Source organism: Sapajus apella, unplaced genomic scaffold (assembly GCF_009761245.1).
Source record: "Sapajus apella isolate SASKATOON/1434 unplaced genomic scaffold, GSC_monkey_1.0 scaffold169, whole genome shotgun sequence".
NCBI classification, from domain to species: Eukaryota; Metazoa; Chordata; class Mammalia; order Primates; family Cebidae; genus Sapajus; species Sapajus apella.
Genome location: NW_022437109.1, coordinates 904,317 through 929,495, shown reverse-complemented (window position 1 = coordinate 929,495; position 25,179 = coordinate 904,317). Strand labels below are relative to the sequence as shown.

General features: G+C 43.6%; 1 protein-coding gene across 6 annotated transcripts in view; it reads left to right on the top strand.

Moving 5' to 3' along the window:
• GABPB2 (GA binding protein transcription factor subunit beta 2) overlaps positions 1-25,179 on the top strand; it is a 47,701-nt gene that overhangs the window by 17,613 nt on the left and 4,909 nt on the right. For 3 of the 6 annotated variants that reach the window (XM_032267408.1, XM_032267410.1, XM_032267405.1), the window contains 4 exons: positions 5,547-5,697; positions 16,772-16,942; positions 19,101-19,225; positions 19,665-20,229. In XM_032267408.1, coding sequence (XP_032123299.1) covers positions 5,547-5,697; positions 16,772-16,942; positions 19,101-19,225; positions 19,665-19,964 — 747 coding nt within the window. In that variant the 3' untranslated portion in view covers positions 19,965-20,229. Of the gene's footprint in view, positions 1-5,546; positions 5,698-16,771; positions 16,943-19,100; positions 19,226-19,664; positions 20,230-25,179 lie in introns of those variants that run through there. The other 3 variants (XM_032267406.1, XM_032267407.1, XM_032267409.1) reach the window with 3 other exon arrangements.

Here is a 25,179-nt window from a genome sequence, read left to right as displayed (position 1 = left end):
GTAATCCCAGCTACTTGGGAGGCTGAGGCAGGAGAATCACTTGAACCTGGGAGGTGGATATTGCAGTTAGCCGAAATCACACCATTGCACTCCAGCCTGGCCAACAAGAGCGAGACGCCGTCTCAAAAAAAAAGACAGAACAAAAGCAAAAAAAATACATATATACGTGTGTGTGTGTATATATATATATATATTCTATAAAGTCCTGAATTATTCATGGTGATTAAAGACCTATGTTGTGGCTAGTACTAAAAATGTTTACTTGTCTTTAGAATGTTTTTTTCTCCATGAAAATTTCCTTTTCTAATTAAACTTGACTTGGGACAATATTAAAAGCTACTCTATGTTTTCTGAATATTCATCAACTGATGTGAGACAGTATATAGATGCTCCCTGATAGGATTACATTGGATGCAGATGTAACCCCATAATAAGTCAGATCACTTTCACACCATGGCAAAGCTGGAAAACTGTTGAACCCCTTTATAAATTGGGGACCATCTATGAAGCTCTAAAGCATATTGAGTGACAAGGAAACCACTTCAGAATTTAAAATTAACTGTAATGATTTTGTCCTGTTTTGTTTTGTTTTGTTTTTTGTGTGGCAGAGTCTCACTCTTTTGCCCAGCTTGGAGTACAGTGGCATGATCTCAACTCACTGCAGCCTTGATTTCCTGGGTTCAAGGGATTCTTCCACCTTAGCCTCCCAAGCAGCTGGGACAACAGGTGCACACCACCATGCCCAGCTTATTATTATTATTATTATTATTTTTGAGATGGAGGCTTGCTTTGTTGCCCAGGCTGGAGTGCAGTGGCAAGATCTTGACTTAGGGCAACCTCTGCGTCCTGGGTTTAAGCGATTCTCCTGTGTCAGCCTCCCGAGTAGCTTGGACTACAGGCTCATGCCACCATACCCAGCTAAGTTTTGTATTCTTAGTAGAGACAGGGTCTCACTATGTTGGCCAGACTGGTCTCAAACTCCTGACCTCATGATCTGTCTGCCTCAGCCTCCCAAAGTGCTGAGATTACAGGTGCATACCACTGTGCCTGGCCTGTCCATTAATTTCTTAAAACAGGGAACAATAGGACAGGGAATATAAAAATTAATAGGACATGGGCCAGGCGCGGTGGCTCACACCTATAATCCCAGCACTTTGGGAGGCCGAGGCAGGTGGATCACCTGAGGTCAGCAGTTGGACCAGCCTGTCCAATATGGTGAAACCCTGTCTCTACTAAAACTACAAAAACAATTAGCCAGGCATGGTGGCACGCACTTGTAATCCCAGCTACTCAGGAAGCTGAGGCAGGAGAGTCACTTGAACCTGGAGGCAGAGATTACGGTGAGCTGAGATGACACCATTGCACTCCAGCATGGCAGACAAGAGCGAGACTGAGTGTTTAAAAAAAAAAAAAAGGGACATGAAGTGTTCACAGCACGATAAAAGTTAAGACAGGAAATAAAATATTTAACTGCATGTTAAATAGACAACTTATAAGTGCTATGGGAGCACAAAGAAGGGAATAGTAGAATTTGAACTGAATATTGAAGTAGGCAGAGAAGTGAGAAAACCGTATTCTAGGCTAGAAAAAGAGCAAATCAAAGACACGTGTGAAAGAACGTGGAATGTTCAAGAAAAAGCAGTTGAGTGATGAGAGAATGGGCAAAGGAAGTAGAGTTTGGGAGTGGCAGATGCTAAGCTTGAAAGTTAGGCTGGATTCTGAACATAGAGGTGTTACACAGCATGCGCAGGTGTTTGAATTGTCATGTGGGTGATGGATTTGGATAGAAGTTTTTAAATAGAGGACTGATATGATTAAATTTATTATAAAAAGATGATTCTGGCCGGGCGTGGTGGCTCACGCCTGTAATCCTAGCACTTTGGGAGGCTGAGGTGGGTGGATCACCCGAGGTCAGGAGTTCAAGACCAGCCTGGCCATCATGGTGAAACCCCATCTTTATTAAAAAAAAAAAAAAAGATTATTCTTTGGAGTGTGGCACACAGATAAGAGAAAGAAGACACTTAATGCTAAATAACTATATGGTGACTTTCATTAGGCCAGGCAAGAGCCAATAAGGACTTGAATTAAGGAAGTGCTTTTTTGTCATGTAGCAATACTACTCGTCCCTCCTCTGTGCTTCCATGGCCCTTACAGGATGTCTGTCATGTAATATTATAATATTTTTTTCTTATCTTTAATTTTATCATGCTATAAACATTTCATGTCCTAGTAGAGGATAAAGGGGAAAAGGGCAAATTCAAGAAGGAATTTAGGCCAGGTGTCGTGGCTCACACCTGTAATCCCAGCACTTTGGGAGGCTGAGGCAGGTGGACTGCCTGAGCTCAAGAGTTCAAGACCAGCCTTGGCAACACGGTGAAACCCCATCTCTACTAAAATACAAAAGAAATTAACCAGGTGTGGCAGTGTGCACCTGTAGTCCCAGCTACATGGGAGGCTGAGTCAGGAGAATTGCTTGAACCTGGGAGGCGTAGGTTACAGTGAGCCAAGATCGCACCACTGCACTCCAGCCTGGGTGACAGAACGAGACTCTGCCTCTACAAAAAAAAAAAAAGAAAGAAAGAAAAAAGTAGCTATTTCTGCTTCATTTTCAGTTTTATTTGTTCGTTTTTTGGTTTTTGACAGATGGCCTATAGACTGTAGTTAGCCCCTTCAACTTTCAACTCTTTGTTTAGAGCTCTTTCATAACTGGACTTTTTTTTTTTTTTTTTTATAGAAAGTGATTTATTTAGAGAGAGAGAAAAACAGGAGGAGAGAGAAATAAACAGCTGACCCTCACACTGAGTGAGAGAATCCAGAAATATGGAATCCAGGAGAGGAAAGCAGCTTCCACACTGAGTGGAAGGGAATAGAGAAAGATGGAGTTTAGGAGGAGAAGACCAGCTTCCACCCACGACAGGAGTGTTCGTGGAAGAGGACTCCAGAGGGGAAATCCAGGATAGAGAAAAACAGCTTCCATGAGCACAAGAGTGTTCCTGGAAGGGGATCCAAACATGGAGTCCCCATAACTGGACTTTTTAAAGTAGTCATTATGTTTGTAGAAAACTGCTTCTGCAAGTAATAAAATAAAGATAAGCTACTTTTCACCAAAATTGAACAGCTATCTCTGGAAGCAAAAGTACAGCATATGGAGTGAGACTTTAAAATCTGGCACTTATTTATTTGCTTGTTATATATTCTCTTAGGAATTTCTTTGGTAGCAGAATGGAACAAGTAGTTGGATAAAACTCTAGAGAATATTGTTCTCTGTAGATACTCTGCAGGGATCTCTTGCTAGCACACTGACTTGTAGATAATTAATCACAAAATATTAGTGTTGGAAATTACTTTTTGGACTATTCAAGCCAACTCCCTCATTTTTCTTTTTTATTTTCTTTCTTTTTTTTTAAATGGGCTTTCACCATGTTGGCCAGGCTGGTCTTGAACTCCTGACCTCAGGTGATCCGCCCGCCTCGGCCTCTCAAAGTGCTGAGATTGTAGGCGTGAGCCACTGCCCCCAGCCTTCTTTTTTTTTTTTCTTTTGAGACGGAGTCTTGTTCTGTCACGCAGGCTGGAGTGCAGTAGCGTTATCTCGGCTCACTGCAACCTCCACCTCCCAGGTTCAAGCAGTTCTCCTGCCTGAGCCTCCCAAGCAGCTGGGATTACAGGCGCCCCCCACCATACCCAGCTGATACTCTTTTCTTTTTTTTTGAGGTAGAGTCTCACTTTGTCTCCCAGGCTGGAGTGCAATATCACGATCTCAGCTCACTGCAACCTCCGCCCATCCCCAGGTTCAAGCAATTCTCTTGCCTCAGCCTCCTGATTAGCTGGGATTCTAGGCGCCTGCCACCGTGCCGGGCTAATTTTTGTATTTAGTAGAGATGGGGATTCACTATGTTGGCCAGGCTGGTCTCGAACTCCTGACCTCAAGTTATCCACCTGCCTCAGCCTCCCAAAGTGCTGGGATTACAGGTGTTAGCCACTGCACCTGGCACAACTCCCTCATTTTTCAAATGAAAAAACCAAGATCCAAGAGGTTAAGTGAATTGTCTAGAAGTTTTTGCAAATAATATACCTTTGCTTTCTACTACCTTTGCTTTCCTGAAGTAGAACAAGCTTTGAAAGAAGCCTAACAACTCTGTTGGCCTGGTCTGAAAAAAAAAATAGTAGTCTTTTCTTGGCTCACAACAACCTCTGCCTCCCAGGTTCAAGTGATTCTCCAGTCTTAGCCTCCCAAGTAGCTGGGATTATAGGTATGCGCCACCATGCCCAGCTAATTTTGTATTTTTAATAGAAATGGGGTTTCTCCATGTTGGTCAGGCTAGTCTTGAACTCCCAACCTCAGGAGATCCGCCTGCCTCAGCCTCCCAAAGTGCTGGAATCACAGGCATGAGTCACCATGCCCGGCTAAAAATGGTAGTATTTTTTTTTTTTTTTTTTTTTTTGAGACGATGTCTCATTCTGTTGCCCAAGCTGGCGTGCAGTGGCATGATCTTGGCTCACTGCAACCTCCACCTCCTGGATTCAAGCGATTCTCCAGCTTCAGCCTCCGGAGTAGCTGGGACTACAGGTGTGCACCACCACACCCAGCTAATTTTTTGTATTTTTAGTAGAGACAGGATTTCACCATGTTGGCCAGGCTGGTCTTGAACTCTTGACCTCATGATCTAACCACCTCAGCCTTCTAAAGTGCTGGGATTACAGGCGTGAGCCACCACACCCAGCCCTAAAAATGGTAGTCTTAATGAGAACTCTGAGCTCCCTGGGACACTGTATGTAGGAAGTAGTTCTGCTTGATGGAGCATTGGGGTGGGAGTGAAGTATGCTGTTCAGTAACTGTGTAACTAAAGCTAATAAGTGTTGTTGGGCTGGGCACGGTGGCTCATGCCTGTAATGCCAGCACTTTGGGAGGCCAAGGTGGGTAGATCGCCTGAGCTTAGGGGTTTGAGACCAGGCTGGGCAACATGGCAAAACCCCATCTCTACTAAAAATACAAAAAATTAGCTGGGTGTGGTGGCACACGCCTGTAATCGCAGCTACTCGGGAGGCTGAGGCATGAGAATTGTTTGAACCCAGGAGGCAGAGGTTGCAGTGAGCTGAGATCACGCCACTGCACTCCGGCCTGGGCCACTGAGTGAGACTCTGTTTTAAAAAAATAAAATAAGCCGGACATGGTGGCACGTGCCTGTAGTCCCAGCTATTTGGGAGGCTGAGGCTGGAGGATCTCTTGAGTCCAGGAGTTCTGGGCTATAGTGCGCTATGCCAGTCGCGTGTCCGCACTAAGTTCGGCATCAATATGGTGACTTCCCGGGAGTGGGGGACCACCAGGTTGCCTAAGGAGGGGTGAACCAGCCCAGGTTGGAAACGGAGCAGGTCAAAACTCCCGTGCTGATCAGTAGTGGGATCGTGCCTGTGAATAGCCACTGCATTCCAGCCTGGGCAACATAGCGAAACCCTGTCTCTTTTAAAATAAATAAATAAAAGAAAAAAAATAAAAGAAAAAAGCTAATAAGTATTCTGATTTTGAAATAACCTGCCTTGTTTGGTAGGAAGCAATGCAGAATCAGGTGAATGCTAATCCAGAGAGAGCCAACCTTGTGACTAATCCTGTGACTATGGCTGCTCCATTCATCTTCACGTCGGGAGAGGTTGTTAACCTTGCTAGCCTTGTGTCTTCAACCAACAGCAAAACATCTTCAGGTAATGTTCCGATGACATGACATTTATTTTAGACTCAAAAATGCACAGAACCCTAGATTTTCCTAGAAATGAATGGATACCCTGTCTAATATCCATTCCCTAATTAAAATGTGCCCAAAGCAGAAGATTTGTAATAGATTTCAAAGCAAAGGTACTTATTCTTTCTGGGGAAGGGAAGATCATATGTTGGGATTATAAAGGAATATTTACTGTGTTAAAAGTAAAATATTCTGGCCTGGCACAGTGGCTCATATCTGTAATCCCCGTGCTTTGGGAGGCCAAGGTAGGAGGATTGCTTGAGGTCACCCTGGACTGGGCAACATGGCAAGACCCCATCCTCTACTAAAAATAAATTAGGTGAGGGCCGGGCATGGTGGCTCATGCCTGTAATCCCAGCACTTTGGGAGGCCGAGGCGGGTGGATGACGAGGTCAAGAGATCGAGACCGTCCTGGTCAACATGGTGAAACCCCGTCTCTACTAAAAATACAAAAATTCAGCTGGGCATGGTGGCGTGTGCCTGTAATCCCAGCTACTCAGGAGGCTGAGGCAGGAGAATTGCCTGAACCCAGGAGGTGGAGGTTGCAGTGAGCCGAGATCGCGCCATTGCACTCCAGCCTGGGTAACAAGAGTGAAACTCCGTCTCAAAAATAAATTAATAAATAAGTAAATTAGGTGGGCATGGTGATGCATACATGTAGTCTCAGCTACTAGGGAGACTAACATGGGAGTATCTCATGAGCTCCGGAGTTGGACTTACTGTGAGCTATGATTGTGCCACTGTACTCCAGCATGGGTGACAGAGCAAGACCCTGTCTCAAAAAAAAAAAAAAAAGAAAAAAATAGTAGGGTTATACCTACTTACAAAAATAAAAAATTAAAGGTGCTTCAATATGGTACAGATAAGGAGAATAACCATTAATAGTTTAAAGCAGTAACAAAGCAGAATAAACATAAGTAGCTTTTGGGGTACTGATATAAAAGAGATAAATGTGATTATCTGAATAAAGTATAAGAGTCTGGATTTGTTCTTGAGTGCATATATAAAAAGAAAATAGCAGAGAAAAGTACTTGTTGTTGATCTTTTGAGACCTGTATGTTTTCAACAGAAACTTCTATCTAAGAAAGAATGAATGATTTATTTTCAGCATCTCCTTTTACAAATATTTGTTTTACCATGAAATAACTTGTGTCCTCATTTAAATAAATTTTCCAATTGATTATTGTTTTTTTTCTGTTTCTGACTTTTATTTGAAAACAACAGTATTCTTAGTTAAGTTTGTATAATATCAAAGGAAAGATCTTGACTAAGCTATTGTTATTGAGAGGTAGAGTGATAAAAGAGAAGAAGCAATGTATGTAATATACACAGAATTTTAGAATTGTGTTCAAATAATTATTGGTTCACTAGCTACTTGACCTTAGGAAAACTACATACTTCTCTATGCCTTGTTTACTTATCTGTAAAACTGGGATATAATAATGTCTACTTTATGAGGTTGTTGTGAGAGTTTAAGATTTTGTATTTCAGGGTCCATTTTGTAGCAGGGCTTCAATAATAGCTATTAAATGAAAACATAATTTCTTAGCAAAGTTTCACCCTGACATGCCCACAAGGGGGCAATAGTGATCTTCATTGTATAGGCTATCAACCGTTATTTAAAATAATTTTGCATTCTGGCTGGGTGCAGTGGCTCATGCCTGTAATCCCAGCACTTTGGGAGGCTGAGGTGGTTAGATCATGAGGTCAAGAGTTCAAGACCAGCCTGGCCAACATGGTGAAATCCTGTCTCTAAAAAGAAATTAAATAAATAAATTTGCATTCAGCTAGATGATACAAAAACTTTACATTAATTTTTTTTTTTTTTTTTTTGAGATGGAGTTTGGCTCTTGTTACCCAGGCTGGAGTGCAATGGCGCGATCTCGGCTCACCGCAACCTCCGCCTCCTGGGTTCAGGCAATTCTCCTACCTCAGCCCCTTGAGTAGCTGCAATTACAGGCACGCGTCACCATGCCCAGCTAATGTTTTGTATTTTTAGTAGAGACGGAGTTTCACCATGTTGACCAGGATGGTCTCGATCTCTTGACCTCATGATCCACCCGCCTCGGCCTCCCAAAGTGCTGGGATTACAGGCGTGAGCCACCGCGCCATTAAATTTATATATACATGTACTCAGAACATTCACAATCTTTTAGATTCATATTAGTTCAGTCACGCTGATTAAAACAACTGTTTTTATATTCTAAAAGCATTTTGTAGCCAATAAAGTTATATGCTCACAAACCTGTGAAAAGAGCAAGAGTTGGTCTTTAACTACTGAAATTCTCCAGATCCTGATGTGGAATGATAAGCAAAGTTAAACACATTCAGAATAGAGATTCTTTGCTTTGGTTCCCATGGGCCAATATAATGTTTGTCATGTAGCTTCTGGCAGACCTACCCAACTTTCCTCTTTATGTAGATAACTGCAATTTGAAATTGCTAAACTATCATATAATAGAGCTGACCTCCGCTTTATGCATAAGATGAATATCATCTTATGCATAAAGCAGTTCTACCTAGCTATCCCTCCTTAGCTGATAAGCCCACCCAGTGTTTAATCAGTGTAGATAAAGGAAAGGAGGACATTTATAAGACAAATTCAGGTCTTATAAATGTTAGTCAACTGGCTTAAAGGATATATATATATTTTCAGTTGGAGTCTCGCTCTGTTGCCCAGGCTGGAGTGCAGTGGCATGAACTCGGCTCACTGCAGCCTCCGTCTGACTCCCAGGTTCATGTAATTCTCCTGCCTCAGCCTCCCCACTAGCTGGGACTATAAGCACGTGCTGCCACGCCTGGCTTATTTTTGTGTTTTTAGTAGAGATGGGGTTTCACCATGTTGGCCAGGATGGTCTTGATCTCCTGACCTCGTGATCCGCCTGCCTCAGCCTCCCAAAGTGCTGCGATTACAGACGTGAGTTACCACGCTGTCCCCAAGGATATTCTTTTCTGAAATGGTGAGTGGGCTTCTTGTTTCCCATCATCCAATAATATTTTTAATGATTGAAGGAGCCTTCATTGTAGTGTATAGAATGCAGGCTGCCCCAATAAAAAAAAATTTTAAAGCCTTAGATTTATTTTAAGATTTTGTTTTTAGATTTAGATTTTTAAAAATATTTTTCAAAAGTTTTTTTTTGTTTTTGTTTTTGTTTTTGTTTCTGTTTTTGTTTGAGACAGAGTCTCACTCCATCACCCAGACTGGAGTGCAGTGGCATGATCTCAGCTCACTACAAGATCCAACCTCCACTTCTGGGGTTCAAGTGATTCTCATGCCTCAGCCTCCTGAGTAGCTGGGATTACAGGCCCATGCCCAGCTAATTTTTGTATTTTAAGTAGAGATGGGGGTTTCACCATGTTGTCCAGGGTGGTCTTGAACTCCTGACCTCAGGGGAACCACCGATCTCAGCCTGCCAAGTGCTGGGATTACAGGTGTGAGCCACTGCATCCAGCTGTTTTTTTTTAAGTAATAAAAATTATATACATATATGTAGTATTATATATTTATGTATTATATATATATTTATATAAAGAATTAACTGGCCAGGCACAGTGGCTCATGCCTGTAATCCCAGCACTTTAGGAGGCCGAGGCAGGTGGATTACGAGGTCAGGAGTTCAAGACCAGACTGGTCAACATGGTGAAATGTCGTCTTTACTAAAAAAAAAAAAAATTAGCTGGGCATGGTGGCTTGTGACTGTAATCCGATCTACTTGGGAGGCTGAGGTAGGAGAATCGCTTGAACTGGGACCCAGGAGGCAGAGGTTGCAGTGAGCCGAGATCATGCCACTGTTCTCCAGCCTGGGCTACAGAGCAAGACTCCATCTCAAAAAAAAAAAAAAAATTAACTGAAAGTATCACAGGATTATTTTAGTAGATATTTTTGATACCAAAATCTGGATTGCAAAGTTTGTTTTCAGATTTTCCATTCATGGCCAGGGATGGTGGGTCACACCTGTGATCCCAGCACATTGGGAAGCCAAGGCAGGCAGATTGCTGAGTTCAGGAATTCAAGACCAGCCTGGGCAACATGACAAAACCCTGTCTTTACAATAAATAGAAAAAATTAATGAGGCATGGTGGTATGGGCCTATAGACCCAGCTACTTGGGAGGCTGAAGCAGGAAGATCACTTGAGTCTGGGAGGCAGTGGTTGCAGTGAGCCAAGGTCATGTCAGTACATTGCAGCCTGGGTGACAGAGTAAGACTCTGTCTCCAAAAACCCAAAATTTCTATTTATGACTAAAGATATCAGTCATCGGGCCGGGCGCGGTGGCTCACGCCTGTAATCCCAGCACTTTGGGAGGCCGAGGCGGGTGGATCACGAGGTCAAGAGATCAAGACCATCCTGGTCAACACGGTGAAACCCCGTCTCTACTAAAAATACAAAAAATTAGCTGGGCATGGTGGCGCATGCCTGTAATCCCAGCTACTCAGGAGGCTGAGGCAGGAGAATTGCCTGAACCCAGGAGGCGGAGGTTGCAGTGAGCCGAGATCGCGCCACTGCACTCCAGCCTGGGTAACAATAGCGAAACTCCGTCTCAAAAAAAAAAAAAAAAAAAAAAAAAGATATCAGTCATCATCAGTGCCACCATCAAATTGCAAGGATTTGGGAAGGCGGACTAATCTAAACATTAATCAAGATAAAACAAAGTTACAAAGGTGAATTTCCTGTTTCTGCACAATCATGAGATGCACTCTAAATATAAATAGGCTGGGCGAGGTGGCTCACACCTGTAATCCCAGCACTTTGGAAGGCTCATGGATCACTTGACATCAGGGTTTGAGACCAGCCAGGCCAAAATGGTGAAACCCTGTCTCTACTAAAAATTCAAAAATTAGCCTGGCATGGTGGCACATGCCTGTAATCCCAGCTACTTGGAAGGCTGAGGCAGGAGAATCACTTAAAACCGAGAGGCTGAGGTTGCAGTGAGCCAAGATCACAGCTCTGCACTCCAGCCTGAGCAATAGAGTGAGACCCCACCCTGTCTCAAAAAAACAAACAAACAAAAAACACAAATTCAATATAAATAGCTTTATATTGGTTCATAAAGAATATAAATTTTGGAATCAGGTGAATTAGATAACTTTATATTGGTTCATAAAGAATATAAATTTTGGAATCACATGAATTAGGTTCTAATCTGGGCTTTGAAACTTAATAGCTATATGACCTTAAGCAAGTTACTTTGTTTTTCTGGTTCTAGTTTTCACTAACTCATTAAGACTATGTAGCCTATCATAGCACACCCTCCTAAATCCTGGTCTAAAGAGTTTTATTTATATAAACATCTGAATAGGTAACAAGTTTCACTGATACACTTTTTTCTTTCCAAAAATGTGCATGTGAAGCATCCATGCACATTTTGCTTCATTTAATATTGGGTTTTACATTGAGGAGAAGGAGGTAATTAACATTTTTTGAACAATGAAATACATTATTTTCCTATAATTCACTCAAATAAGTCTAAGGAAACAATTCAAACTATCAGTTTTCAGTTTCAATTGTATATGTCCTAATACTCAACCTGATTTTTTTTTTTAATTGAGGCGGAGTCTTGCTCTGTGGTTCAGGCTGGAGTGCAGTGGTGCAATCCCAGCCCACTGCAACCTCCGCTGCCTGAGTTAAAGCACTTCTAGTGCCTCAGCCTCCCGAGTAGCTGGGACTACAGCCGTGCTCCACCATGCCCGACTAATTTTTTTGTATTTTTAGTAGAGATAGGGTTTCGCCATGTTGCCCAGGCTGGTCTCAAACTCCTAACCTCAGGTGATCCACCCACCTTGGCCTCCCAAAGTGCTGGGATTACAGGTGTGAGCCACTGTACCCAGCTCTAAAGCTGATTTTCATAAGTTCTTTCTTAATTTTGCTATTGAGGTGAAGTTGGGTGAGTTCTGTTTGAATCAAAGGAAGAGCACCCTTAGATTGGAACCATTAATGTGCTAAAGAATCTATAATGTGACTGGGTGCAGTGGCTCATGCCTATAATCCCAACATTTTGGGGGGCTGAGGTAGGTGAATCACCTGAAGTCAGAAGTGTGAGAGCAGTGTGGCCAACATGGTGAAACCCCATCTCTACGAAAAATAAAAAAATTAGCCGAGCATGGTAGAGGGTGCCTGTAATCCAAGCTACTTGGGAGGCTGAGGCAGGAGAATCACTTGATGAACACCCAGAAGGCGCAGGTTGCAGTTAGGGGAGGTGGCACCACTGCATTCCAGCCTGGGCAACAGAGCCAGACTCTGTCTCAAAAAAAAAAAAAAAAAAAAAGGTATAATGCTTTTCTCAAGAAGCAGTTTTACCTAGATATTTACCATTAGTTTAGCTGGGCGGCCCACCTGTTGCATGGCCTACTTGAACTTGTAATTATAAGAGCCTTGTGGCCAGGCACAGTGGCTCACGCCTGTAATCCCAGCACTTTGGGAGGCCGAGGTGCGTGGATCACGAGGTCAGGAGTTCAAGAGCAGCCTGGCTGAGATGTTGCAACCTCACCTCTACTAAAAATACAAAAATTAGCCGGGCAAAGTGGTGGGCCCCTGTAATCCCAGCTACTCAGGAGTCTGAGGCAGGGGAATTGCTTGAACCCAGGAGACAGAGGTTGCAGTGACCTGAGATCACGCCACTGCACTCTAGCCTGGATGAGCAAGACTCTATCTCAAAAAAAAAAAAAAAGTCTTGGAGAGAGAGAGAGAGTGTGTGTGTTTTAACTGTAATAAAATAAAAACAGCCTCTTCTAGGCCACAAGTGGTGGCTCACACCTGTAATCTCAGCACTTTGGGAGGTCGAGGTGGGTGGATCACCTGAGGTCAGGAGTTGAGAGCAGCCTGGCCAACATGGCGAAACCCTCTCTCTACTGAAAATTCAAAAATTAGCCAGACGTGGTGGTGGGTACCTATAATCCCAGCTACTCAGAGTCTGAGGCAGGAGAATCACTTGAACCTGGGAGGCGAAGGTTGCAGTCGAGTTGAGATCAAGTCATTGCCCTCCAGCCTGGGCAAAAAGAGCGAAACTCCACTCTAAAGAAACCAAAAACAATCAAACAAAAGAAACACAGCCTTTTTTTTTTTTTTTTCCTGGAACAGGGAACTATGGGAAAACATAGCCTTTTCTAAAATTATTATTATTATTATTGGTTTTTTGGTTTTGGAGACAGTCTTGCTCTGTCACCCAGGCTGGATGGAGTGTAATGACACAATCTGGGCTCACTGCAACCTCTGCCTCCTAGTTTCAAGCAATTCTCCTGCCTCAGCCTCCCAAGTAGCTGGGATTACAGGAACCCACCACCATGCCCAGCTAATTTTTGTATTTTTAGTAGAGATGGGTTTTTGCTATGTTGGCCAGGCTGGTCTCAAACTCCTGACCTCAAGGGATCTGCCTGCCTCAGCCTCCCAAAGTGCTGGGATTACAGGCATGAGCCACCACTCCTGGCCTATTTTTTTGTTTGTTTTTGTTTTTGTTTTTTTGAGACAGTTTCATTTCATCACCAGGCTGGAGTGCAGTGATGCAGTCTTGGCTCACTGCAACCTCCACCTCCCATGTTCAAGTGATTCCTTGCCTCAGCCTCCCGAGTAGCTGGGAGTACAGGTGCATACCACCATGCCCAGCTAAATTTTATAATTTTAATAGAGATGGGGTTTCACCATATTGGTCAGGCTGGTCTCGAACTTTTGGTCTCAGGTGATCCACCCACCTCGGCCTCCCAAAATGTTGGGATTATAGACGTGAGCCACCACACCCAGCCTAAAAAACTTACTGGTGACTTATAGTCATTTATATATATTCCAACCTTCAAGAAGGACGTATATTTTAAAAATTAAAAATTGCTTGTTCTTTGTTTCATTTTAGGAGGATTTGTGAGTTCTTAGCAGCATTTGGTATGAAAGGTTGGGTGAGGAAAAAGGCATGAACTACGAAGGAAAATCTGGGAATAGGCTGTAGCTGAGTCTTACTCTGCATAGTGTCATTTGATAGACATAGGGTACTTCTGGAGGTCAAGCATGATATACCATTCAGACCATTTGGTTCTCTGGGTATTTTATGAGAGCATTAGAATAAAATTGGTTTACTGAGTGTGTGTGTGGAGGAAAGAAAAAAGAATAACATTGGGATATCGTCACTACCTCCATCCCCATCCTCACTTCCATAGTCATCATCCGAAAGCTTTAATTAAAATAGTTTGTAAGCAGGGCTCGGTGGCTCACACCTGTAATCCCAACACTTTGAGGGGCCAAGGCAGGTGGATCACTTGAGGTCAGGAGTTTGAGACCAGCCTGGCCAACGTGGCAAAACTCTGTCTGCACTAAAAATACAAAAATATTAGCCAGCCATGGTGGCAGGTGCCTGTAATCCCAGCTACTTGGGAGGCTGAGACAGGAGAATCACTTGAACCTGAGAGGCAGAGGTTGCAGTGAGCTGAGATCACACTGCTGCACTCTGCCTGGGCAACAGAGTGAGACTATCTCAAAAAAAAAAAAAAAAAAATGGTTTGCAGCTTGAGGATGAATTACTTACTATGCAAGTAATTCATCTTTTTTTTTTTAAAGATGGGGTTTCACCGTGATGGCCAGGCTGATCTTGAACTCCTGACCTCAGGTGATCCACCCACATCGGCCTTCCAAAGTGCTAGGATTACAGGCGTGAGCCACCACACCCGGCCCAAGTAGTTCATCTTTTTAAGGAATATCTGAAAATTAAATGTATAAACCAGTTAAATTACCTAATCACATCAAAAAAGGATTCTCTGCTCTGTGGAAGGATTTTCTTTAAGGAATGTTAAATAGGAGTTTCCTTAAGTATTTTGCAGATACTTGACTTTTTTCTTTTAATTTTAAAAAAAAAAAGGCCAGGCGTGGTGGCTCACTCCTGTAATCCCAGCACTTTGGGAGGCTGAGGCGGGCAGATCATGAAGTCAGGAGATTGAGGCCATCCTGGCTAACATGGTGAAACCTTGTCTCTACTAAACATACAAAAAATTAGCCAGGACCCCTAAACAAACAAAAAATTACAGCACATGCCTGTAATCCCAGCTACTGGGGAGGCTGAGGCAGGAGAATCGCTTGAATATGGGAGGCAGAGATTGCAATGAACCAAGATCACACTGCTTCACTCCAGCCTGGGTGACAGAGCCAGACTCCATCTCAAAGAAAAAAAAAAAAAAGATGAGGTCTTCCTGTGTTGCCCACGCTGGGCTCAAAGTACTGGGCTCAAGCAGTTCTCCTACCTCGATCTCTCAAAGTGCAGGGACTACAGTTGTGAGCCACCCTGCTTGGCCTGATAACTGACTCTCTTTTTTGGGGGGGGCAGATACATAGTCTCTGTCACCCAGGCTGGAGTGCAGTGGCGCAATTTCTGCTCACTGCAACCTGTGCCTCCTGGGTTCAAGGGATTCTCCGCCTCAGCCTCCCGAGTATCTGGGACTACAGGCACCTGCCACCATACCTGGCTAATAGTTTTGTATTTTGTAGTAGAGATGGGGTTTCACCATTTTGGCCAGAACTCCTGACCTCAGGTGATCTGCCTGCCTCGGCCTACCAGAGTGCTGGGGTTACAGGCATTAGCCACTGTGCCCAGCTAATTTTTTGTATTTTTAGTAGAGATAGGGTTTAACCATCTTAGCCAGGATGGTCTCAATCTCCTGACCTTGTGATCTGCCCGCCTCAGCTTGCCCAGGCTGGAGTACAGTGGCATGATCTCAGCTCACTGTAACCTCTGCATCCCAGGCTCAAGCGATTCTCCTACCTCAGCCTCCTGAGTAGCTGGGATTACAGGCAACTGCCACCACGCCTGGCTAATTTTTGTATTTTTATTAGAGACGGGGTTTCACCATGTTGGCCAAACTGATCTGAAAACTCCTGACCTCAGGTAAACCACCCGCCTCCACTTCTCAAAGTGCTGGGATATAGGCATGAGCCACTATGCCTGGCCCATTTTTTTTTCTTTTGAAATATCCCTGTTTTCTTTTCTTTTTCTTTTCTTTTTTTTTTTTTCTTGAGATGGAGCCTTGCTCTGTCACCTAGGCTAGAGTGCAGTGGCACAATCTCAGCTCACTGCAACCTCTGCCTCAGGGATTCAAGCAATTCTCCTGCCTCAGCCTCCCAAGCAGCCGGGATTACAGGTGCTTGCCACCATGTCTGGCTAATTTTTGTATTTTTAGTAGAGACAGGGTTTCACCATGTTGGCCAGGCTAGTCTTGAACTCCTGACCTCAGGTGACCTGCCCATCTCAGCGTCCCAAAGTGCTGGAATTACAACTGTGAGCCACCATGTCCAGCCATTTTAGACTTGCAGGATACTTCTTGAAGAAAAAGGGTTCCAATATCAAATATGTTGGGGAAATAGCATATCTGGGTTTTTTGTTTGTTTTTTGAGCCATGTCTCGCTCTGTCGCCCAGGCTGGAGTGTAGTGGCTCCATCTTGGCTCACTGCAACCTCCACCTCCCAAGCTCAAGCTATTCTCATGCCTCAGCCTCCAAAGTAGCTGTGAGCACAGGCGCATGCTACCATGCCTGACTAGTTTTTGTCCTTTTAGCAGAGACAGGATTTTGCCATGTTGGCCAGGCTGGTCTTGAACTCCTGGCCTCAAGTGATTCACCCATCTTGGCCTTCCAAAGTGCTGGGATTACAGGTATGAGCCACCATGGCAAGCCGCAACAATGTTATCTTATACCCTGTTGGGAAATCATAATGCTTATTAGCCTGTTGAAGTATATGATACTTCCTACAAAACAAACAAGTTTAAACATATTTAAACCAGAATTTTGAAAACATATTTATACATAGAACCAATCCTTAATAAAAGTTATTAACACCTCAATGAACACATTCTATAAAATACTGTTTTAATGTATTCTCTATTTTCTTTTCTCCTCTGACTTAGCATTGTTCACAAAAGCTTATGCAAACTGTTGAATCTCACTTTTTTTTTTTTTTTTTTCAAATTTTCCTCTTCCTGAATGTTGTCAGGTTCAAGGAGGTTGAAATTGCTATACTCCTATTTTTTTAAAAAAAATCTCAAATTTTAAATTTACTTTTGTCATCTCTAGCTAATTCAGAGGAAATTATAGAGGGAAATTCTGTTGACTCATCAATCCAGCAAGTAATGGGGAATGGAGGCCAGAGGGTCATCACCATAGTGACTGATGGAGTCCCTTTGGGTATCCCTACTGGAGGCATTGGCCAGCCATTTATTGTAACTATGCAAGATGGACAGCAAGGTGAGTTATCTGTTGTAGACAATTGTTTATTAAAAGAGATTTTAGATACTCCATGCCCCCCTAAAAATGAGGCATTAAGACGAATAGTGGGAGTGGGAGACTACCAGATGCAAGTTGGGGCAAAGAAGCTCTGAAAAAGAAAAAGAAACAGAACCAGGCTGGCAAAGGTAATAGCCTACTATGTATAAAATCTGTAGTAAAAACCAGTTTATCTGCTGGGAAAAAGAACAAATAATATGAACCAGTAGTTCACAGAAAAAAAATGTATCGATGGCTCTTAAAAATATGAAAATAGGCCAGGTGAGGTGGCTCACAGCTGTAATCCCAGCACTTTGGGAGGCTGAGGCAGGCGGATCACTTGAGGTCAGGAGTTCAAGACCAGCCTGGCCAACATGATGAAACCCCATCTCTACTAAAAATATAAAAAGTAGCCAGGCATGGTGGCACATGCCTGTAGTCCCAGTTACTCAGGAGGCTGAAATAGAAGGATCACTTGAGCCCAGGAGGTTGAGGCTGTAGTAAGCCATGATTGTGCCACCGCATACCAGCCTGGGTGACAGAGTGAGACTCTGTCTCAAAAAAAAAAGGAAATAAAGAAAAAGAAAATATATGTAATCCCAGCACTTTAGGAGGCCAAGGCGGGTGGATCATGAGGTCAAGAGATCAAGACCAACCTGGTCAACATGGTGAAACCCCGTCTCTACTAAAACTACAAAAAATTAGCTGGGCATGGTGGCACGTGCCTGTAATCCCAGCTACTCAGGAGGCTGAGGCAGGAGAATTGCCTGAACCCAGGAGGCGGAGGTTGCGGTGAGCCGAGATCGTGCCATTGCACTCCAGCCTGGGTAACAAGAGCGAAACTCCGTCTCAAAAAAAAAAAAAAAAATCTTTTAGGCCGGGCACGGTGGCTCACGCCTGTAATCCCAGCACTTTGGGAGGCTGAGGCAGGCAGATCACTTGAGGTCAGGAGTTTGAGACCAGCCTGACAAACATGGAGAAACCCTGTCTTTAAAAAAAAAAACTTTTAGCTGCGCACGAGCGTGCCTATAATTCCAGCTGCTTGGGAGGCTGAGGCAGGAGAGTCACTTGAACCTGAGAGGCAGAAGTTGGTAAGCCAAGATCGCACCATTGTACTTCAGCCTGGGCAATAAGAGCAAAATTCTGACTCAAAAAAAAATCCTTTAGCCATTCAAACAGATGTGTAGTATGTCGTGTGTTGTGTGTGTGTTGATCCTTCTCTCACTTATCTATGAGAAGAGAATTTTAATTTAAGTACAGATAATGGCTAATGGCTTTTATTAGAGGTCTCAAAATATATAAGGACTTCAGGCCTTCTTTTGACAGATGATTTCTGCAGGGTTTGTTTTTTTTTTGGTTTTTTTGTTTTTTTGTTTTTCAGACAGGGTCTCACTCTATCACCCCGGCTAGAGTGCAGTGGTGAGATCTTGGCTCACTACAGCCTCAACTTCCCAAGCTCAGGTGATCCTCCCACTTCAGCCTCCCAAGTAGCTGGAATTATAGGCACGCTCCACAATGCCTGGCTAATTTTTTGTATTTTTTTGCAGAGTCGGTGTTTGCCATGTTGCCCAAGATGGTCAACATGGGCTCAAGTGATCCTCCAACCTTGGCCTCTCAAAGTGCTAGAATTATAGGTGTGAGCCACCTCGCCCTGCCATTTCTGGGTGAATCGATAAGCTAATTGGCCATAGCTGACCTAGAGTCAGACACCTCTATATAAGAGCCTCATGCTTGGGACTTACTTGCATGGCTTCCAAGACTGCAAATCTATACCCTTCCTTTTTGAGCCGTTCTTAGCACTCTATTCATCCTTTTTGTTTCTCCCTGAAGGGCCATGCCTTACCTGTTGATTCTAAAATTCAAAGAGATATGAAAAATAATATATCAGAGAATATATTTTACTTTCTCTTTCTTTGCTTTTTTGTTGAGATGGGGTCTTGCTGTGTTCCATAGGCTAGTCTCAAACTCGTGGGCTCAAGAAGTCCTCCAGCCTTAACTGCCTGAGTAGCTAGGACTACAGGCACCCACCACTGCACCCAACCTAGAATATATTTTAGTTTATTTTCTAATTAAAAGCAAGGAAAACTTCTTTGTTTTATTATGTATTCATCATCTCCAATTGATGTCTTTTGGCTTGTAGTTCTAACTGTACCTGCTGGTCAGGTTGCAGAGGAGACTGTAATTGAAGAGGAAGTAGAAGAGAAGTTGCCACTAACAAAGAAACCAAGGATAGAAGACATGACAAACAGTGTAGAGGAAAGCAAGGTAATGTTTTTAGGAGTGACAAAAAGAATTAAAAGCCATAAATCTTAAGGCCTGAACCCTTCTTCATCTTTTTTTTTTCCTTTTGAGACAGAGTCTCACTCTGTTGCCCAGGCTGGAATACAGTGGCATGATCTCAGCTCACTGTAACCTCTGCATCCCAGGCTCAAGCACTTCTCCTACCTCAGCCTCCTAAGTAGCTGGGATTACAGGCAACTGCTACCACGCCTGGCTAATTTTTGTATTTTTATCAGAGACGGGGTTTCACCATGTTGGCCAAACTGATCTGAAAACTCCTGACCTCAGGTAATCCATCCGCCTCCACTTCCCAAAGTGCTGGGATATAGGCGTGAGCCACTGCGCCTGGCCCATCTTTCTGTCTACCGCCTGCATAATTTATGATCAGGAATTTACCTGGTGGTGACATGGCTTACTTTGACAGGAAGGCAATGAAAGAGAGCTACTACAGCAACAACTCCAGGAGGCCAATCGAAGAGCCCAGGAGTACCGACACCAGCTGCTACAGAAAGAGCAGGAAGCAGAACAGTACCGTCTCAAGCTGGAGGCCATAGCCCGACAGCAGCGCAATGGAGTTGATTTCACCATGGTTGAAGAGGTGTCTGAGGTACATGCTGCAGTCATCACAGAGGGGGAGTTGAAAGAGAAAGAGACAAAAGTGGCTGGGTCAGCAGGGACCAAAGAGCCTCACACTGGAGTTTCCATGGAAACTACTTCACCTTAATATGCAAGGGCCAGTTTGCACTGTGTTCATAATATTCCTCTTTTAAAAAAAGAAAACATATAGAAGACAAACATTGTACAAAAAAATTAAGTGTCTTTAAGAAGAAAACTATAGCAGGATACAATGCTTTGGGCTCAGGAAGGTTCTCTGTGCAACTGGAAAATTCAAAGCCATATTTAGGGAACATTTCTTCCAAGGGGCCAAAAGAATATGGACCAAATGTCTTAGATCACATCATTGCTTTAAGCATAGAGGTGAAAGAATACTGGCTGGGCGCTGTGGCACACGCCTGTAATCCCAGCAATTTGGGAGGCTGAGGTGGGCGGATCACGAGGTCAGATCTCACTGCAACCTCTGCTTCCCGGGTTCAAAAGATTCTCCTGCCTCAGCCTCCCGAGTAGCTGAGATTACAGGCATGTGCCACGAGGCCCAGCTAATTTTGTATTTTTAGTAGAGATGAGGTTTCTCCACATGGTTAGTCCGGTCTCAAAATCCCGACCTCAGGCCTCCCAAAGTGCTGGGATTACAGGCGTGAGCCACTGTGCCTGGCCTAGACTCTAATTTTATAAAACTTTTTTGAATTTTCTAAGTGTCATTTAGGATGTATTATGCTTTTCTGTGGCACTTACATCTTACCCTCTTTTGTGCAAATAAAAGGTGGGTTGGAGGTAAATCCTGATGTTGTTTAGTTTTATTTCCATTTGATCTGGCATGAGGAAATTGCTCTGCTTCCTTAAGCTGGGGTCTAGTACAGAGCTTTGTGCCTTATAGGGTGCTCAGTGTGTGTTGACAAAGGGAATAAGAACTATCAGTGCCATAAAATAAAGAACCAAAGATTCTGGCTACTTTGTTTTCCTCCTTCCTCTCCCACTGTGCCTACACTTCCTCTGCCCAGATGCTTTTGGAAAGTGTTTAACCTGCTGGGTTTTCTTTGTATGTCAGCATGGAGGCATGGAGTTTTTCCCAAAGAAATGGAATATGGATGGAGAGAGAGAGGTTATGGACAGGTTATATTACAGAAGTTATTGCCTTTGAAATTGGGCCCTCATCATTCTAGACTTGCTTGCTTTGTTATAAATTAAAAGAAGAAACCAGTGGGAGATGTGCCAAGTAAACATTTGCATGACTGTTTAGAATATGGTTTTCTTAATTAGCAATCACGGGGAAAACATGCGTTTTTCATTTGGAAAAAATACTGACAGTTAACATGGTTCTGTTATCTTGATTAGTGAAATAATTTGCTGCAGTGTTCCAGAGGAGCAGAATCATTTGGGTCTCAAAATAGACTGAAAACTTAACTCCCCAAACCAAATTTAACAAATAGAATTGGTTGTTACAGATTTAGAGGCGAAAATATCAGTTTGGAAATTAATCTTGGCTACTGGCCACCTTAGCTAGGTTTTCTCCATGGATCTGAGTACTGAACACTTCCCAGATGATCGGAGAATATTCTGGACTGTTGAGGATGACAGGGAAATGTAATGGGGAGTAGCCTAGGTAAGGGTGATGATGAATTTGTTCTGTCTGATGTGAAATAATCTTTTCCTCTTCGAAATGTTTTTATTTTTTCTGAGTCCCTTTGGGAACCAGGTGCTAACAAGAAGCTGTTAGGTGCGGGGTTTCAGAGCCTTACTTTAACGATAAAGGAACCAAGTCTCATTTTAGATGTCTTTTATGTTCTTGGTGTATATGTTGACTTTAATCCCTCTTCCCTCCACCCCACCCATTAAGGGGCAGGAGGTTAATTCTGCAGATGATATTCAGGCCAAACCAGAGACTTAGTTAGTATACAGTCACCACTTTTTGGGGGGAATTTTTTTTTTTTTTTTTTTTTTTGAGACGGAGTTTAATTCTCGTTGTCCAGGCTGGAATGCAATGGCGTGATCTCAGCTCACCACAACCTCCACCTCCCGGGTTCAAATGATTCTCTTGCCTCAGCCTCCCAAGTAGCTGGGATTACAGGTATGCACCACCACACCTGGCTAATTTTGTATTTTTAGTAGAGACAGGGTTACTCCATATTGGTCAGGCTGGTCTCAAACTCCCGACCTCAGGTGATCTGCCTGCCTTGACTTGGCCTCCCAAAGTGCTGAGATTACAGGTATGAGCTTTTTGCAGTGAGCCGAGATCACGCCACTGCACTCCAGCCTGGGTGACAGAGCAAGACTCTGTTTCAAAAAAAAACAAACCTGGAAAAGAAAGAACACTTGTTTATGTGGGAGAAGTATATATAAAACGAAAATTCAGGCTGTTTCCACAGTGCTGGGAAGTGGCTGCAAAGAGGCTTGTGGGGGCTATGAAACTCTGGTCTTGAGATATAAACTTTGTTCTGACTGGGGGAATTCTTTAGCAGATCTTACTGTTCTTTCTGCAGAAAATATCATTCTCCTACCTCCCCAACCCCCAAAATCTCTAATACAGGCCAAGTCATTTTTGTTGATGGGTCTCTGAGATAGGGGAGTTTGTTGGAGGAGAGGCTGGGGTAGGAAGGGAGAGAATGGAGGTATCTGAAAAAAAGTAAGAAAAAGGCATTCAGGCCGGGCGCGGTGGCTCAAGCCTGTAATCCCAGCACTTTGGGAGGCCGAGGCGGGTGGATCACAAGGTCAAGAGATCGAGACCATCCTGGTCAACATGGTGAAACCCCGTCTCTACTAAAAATACAAAAAAATTAGCTGGGCATGGTGGCACGTGCCTGTAATCCCAGCTACTCAGGAGGCTGAGGCAGGAGAATTGCCTGAACCCAGGAGGCGGAGGTTGCGGTGAGCCGAGATCGTGCCATTGCACTCCAGCCTGGGTAACAAGAGCGAAACTCCGTCTCAAAAAAAAAAAAAAAAAAAAAAAAAAAGAAAAAGGCATTCATTTTTATTCACTCAGAACCGACCTCTTGGCATCCCAGATAAGAGAAATAAGATTTGATCTCCATTGCATTGCCATGGAGAGAATGGCAAGTGAGGATGCTTTGAAGTAGTTAGAAATTAAATATTGAATACATTAATGGCAATACCATTTCATGATTTTGCATATCTTTCTGGATTAGTCATGGAAGTTGGGGAAATATTGCTTAGATCTTCTGGGTTAGAGGATTCCAACTGGTTTACTGGCCAGGTTGGGTTTTTGAGAATCAAATAACACAAAAATGGCTGGGCATGGTGGCTCACACCTATAATCACAGCACTTTGGGAGGCTGAGGCGTGTAGATCACTTGAGGTCAGGAGTTCGAGACCAGCCTGGCCAACCTGGCAAAACCCTGTCTCTATCAAAAATACAAAAATTAGTCGGGTGTCCTGGTGCACGCCTGTAGTCCCAGCTATTCTGGAGACTGGCGCAAAAGAATTGCTTGAACCTGGAAGGGAGAGTCTGCAGTGAGCTGAGATTGTGCCACTGTACTCCAGCCTGAGCAACAGAGAGAGACTCTGTCTCAAAAAAAGGAAAAAAAAAAAAAAAAAAAAAAAAAAAGCCAGGCTTGGTGGCTCACACTTATAATCCCAGCACTTTGGGAGGCTAAGGTGGGCAGATCACCTGAGGTCGGGAGTTCAAAACCAGCCTGACCAACATGGAGAAACTAAAAATACAAAAAATTAGCCAGACATGGTGGCACATGCCTGTAATCCCAGCTACTCAGGAGGCTGAGGCAGGAGAATTCCTTGAACCCGGGAGGCGGAGGTTGCGGTGAGCCAAGTTTACACCATTGCACTCCAGCCTGGGCAACAAGAGTGAAACTCCATCTCAACAACGACAACAACAAAAAAGACATATGGATCAGAGTTGGTGCTTGAGCAGGAGAAACTGAGAGCTTAGGATGGTTGTCTACTTCAAAATAAAGCTGCTTTAGGAGCTGAGCATGGTGTCTCATGCCTGTAATCCCAGCACCTTGGGAGGCTGAGGCAGGAGGATCACTGAGGCCAGGAGTTGGAGGCCAGCCTGACCAACAGAGCAAGACCTTGTCACTATAAAAAATTAAAAAAAATTAGCCAGATGTGATTTCATGCACCTGTACTCCCAGCTACTCAGAAGGCTGAGGTGGGAAGATTACGTGAGCCTGGGAGGTTGAGACTGTAGTGAGCCATGATTGTCCCACTGCACTCCAGCCTAGGCAACAGAACAATAAACACCTGTCTCAAAACAATAAAATATATAAAATAAAGCTGCTGCGCCAGGTGTGGTGGTTCATGCCTGTAATCCCAGCACTTTGAGAGGCTGAGGTGGGTGGATCACGAGGTCAGGAGATTGAGACCATCCTGGCTAACATGGTGAAACCCAGTCTTTACTAAAAATACAAAAAATTAGCCAGGTGTGGTGGCACACGCCTATAATCCCAGCTACTCGGGAGACTGAGGCAGGAGACTCGTTTGAACCTGGGAGGCAGAGCTTGCAGTGAGCCGAGATCGCGTCACTGCATTCCAGCCTGGGTGACAAGGTGAAACTCCATCTCAAAAAGAAAAAAAAATAGCTGCTTTAGCAATATCAGTATTAATGGCAGGAATTTTAGATGCTACATTTTTTGGCCTTCAGCCTTTCTCCCCAGAATAGAAAGAAATAAATTTTAATACTTCTATTCTTGTTCCTAGCTTCAGGGAAATTAATTATAAATGTATAAGTGTGCCTTCCTTTCCCATTACTACCTTTATAGGATCTTCTAATGCTAATGCTAAAGTTGAGGTCTCTTAATTGAAATGTGGGAGAATTTGGCTTTATGTTTTGTATGTGTGTGTGTTTTTTAAGACATGGGATCGGAATGCATTATCCGAACTGAACTTAAACTCTTCTTCGGCTCAAGTGATCCCCTTTCCTCAGCTTCTTGAATAGCTGGGACTATAGGCACTTGCTGGCTATAGATTTTTTTGTTTTTGTTTTTGAAAGGGAGTCTTGCTCTGTCACTCAGGCTGGAGTGCAGTGGTGCAATCTCAGCTCACTGCAACCTCTGCCTCCTGGGTTCAAGCAACTCTCCCGCCTCAGCCTCCCAAGTAGCTGGGACTACAGGTGTGCACCACCATACCCAGCTAATTTTTTTGTATTTTTAGTAGAGATGGGGTTTCACCATGTTGGCCAGGATGGTCTCGATCTCCTGACTTTGTGATCCACCCACCTCAGCCTCCCAAAGTGCTGGGATTACAGGTATGAGCCACCATGCCTGGCCCTAGTTATTTTTTATTTTGCCTTTGCCGCTTCTTCAGCCTTACCCTTGCATTATTAAAATTTTTGTGTCTGCTCAGTA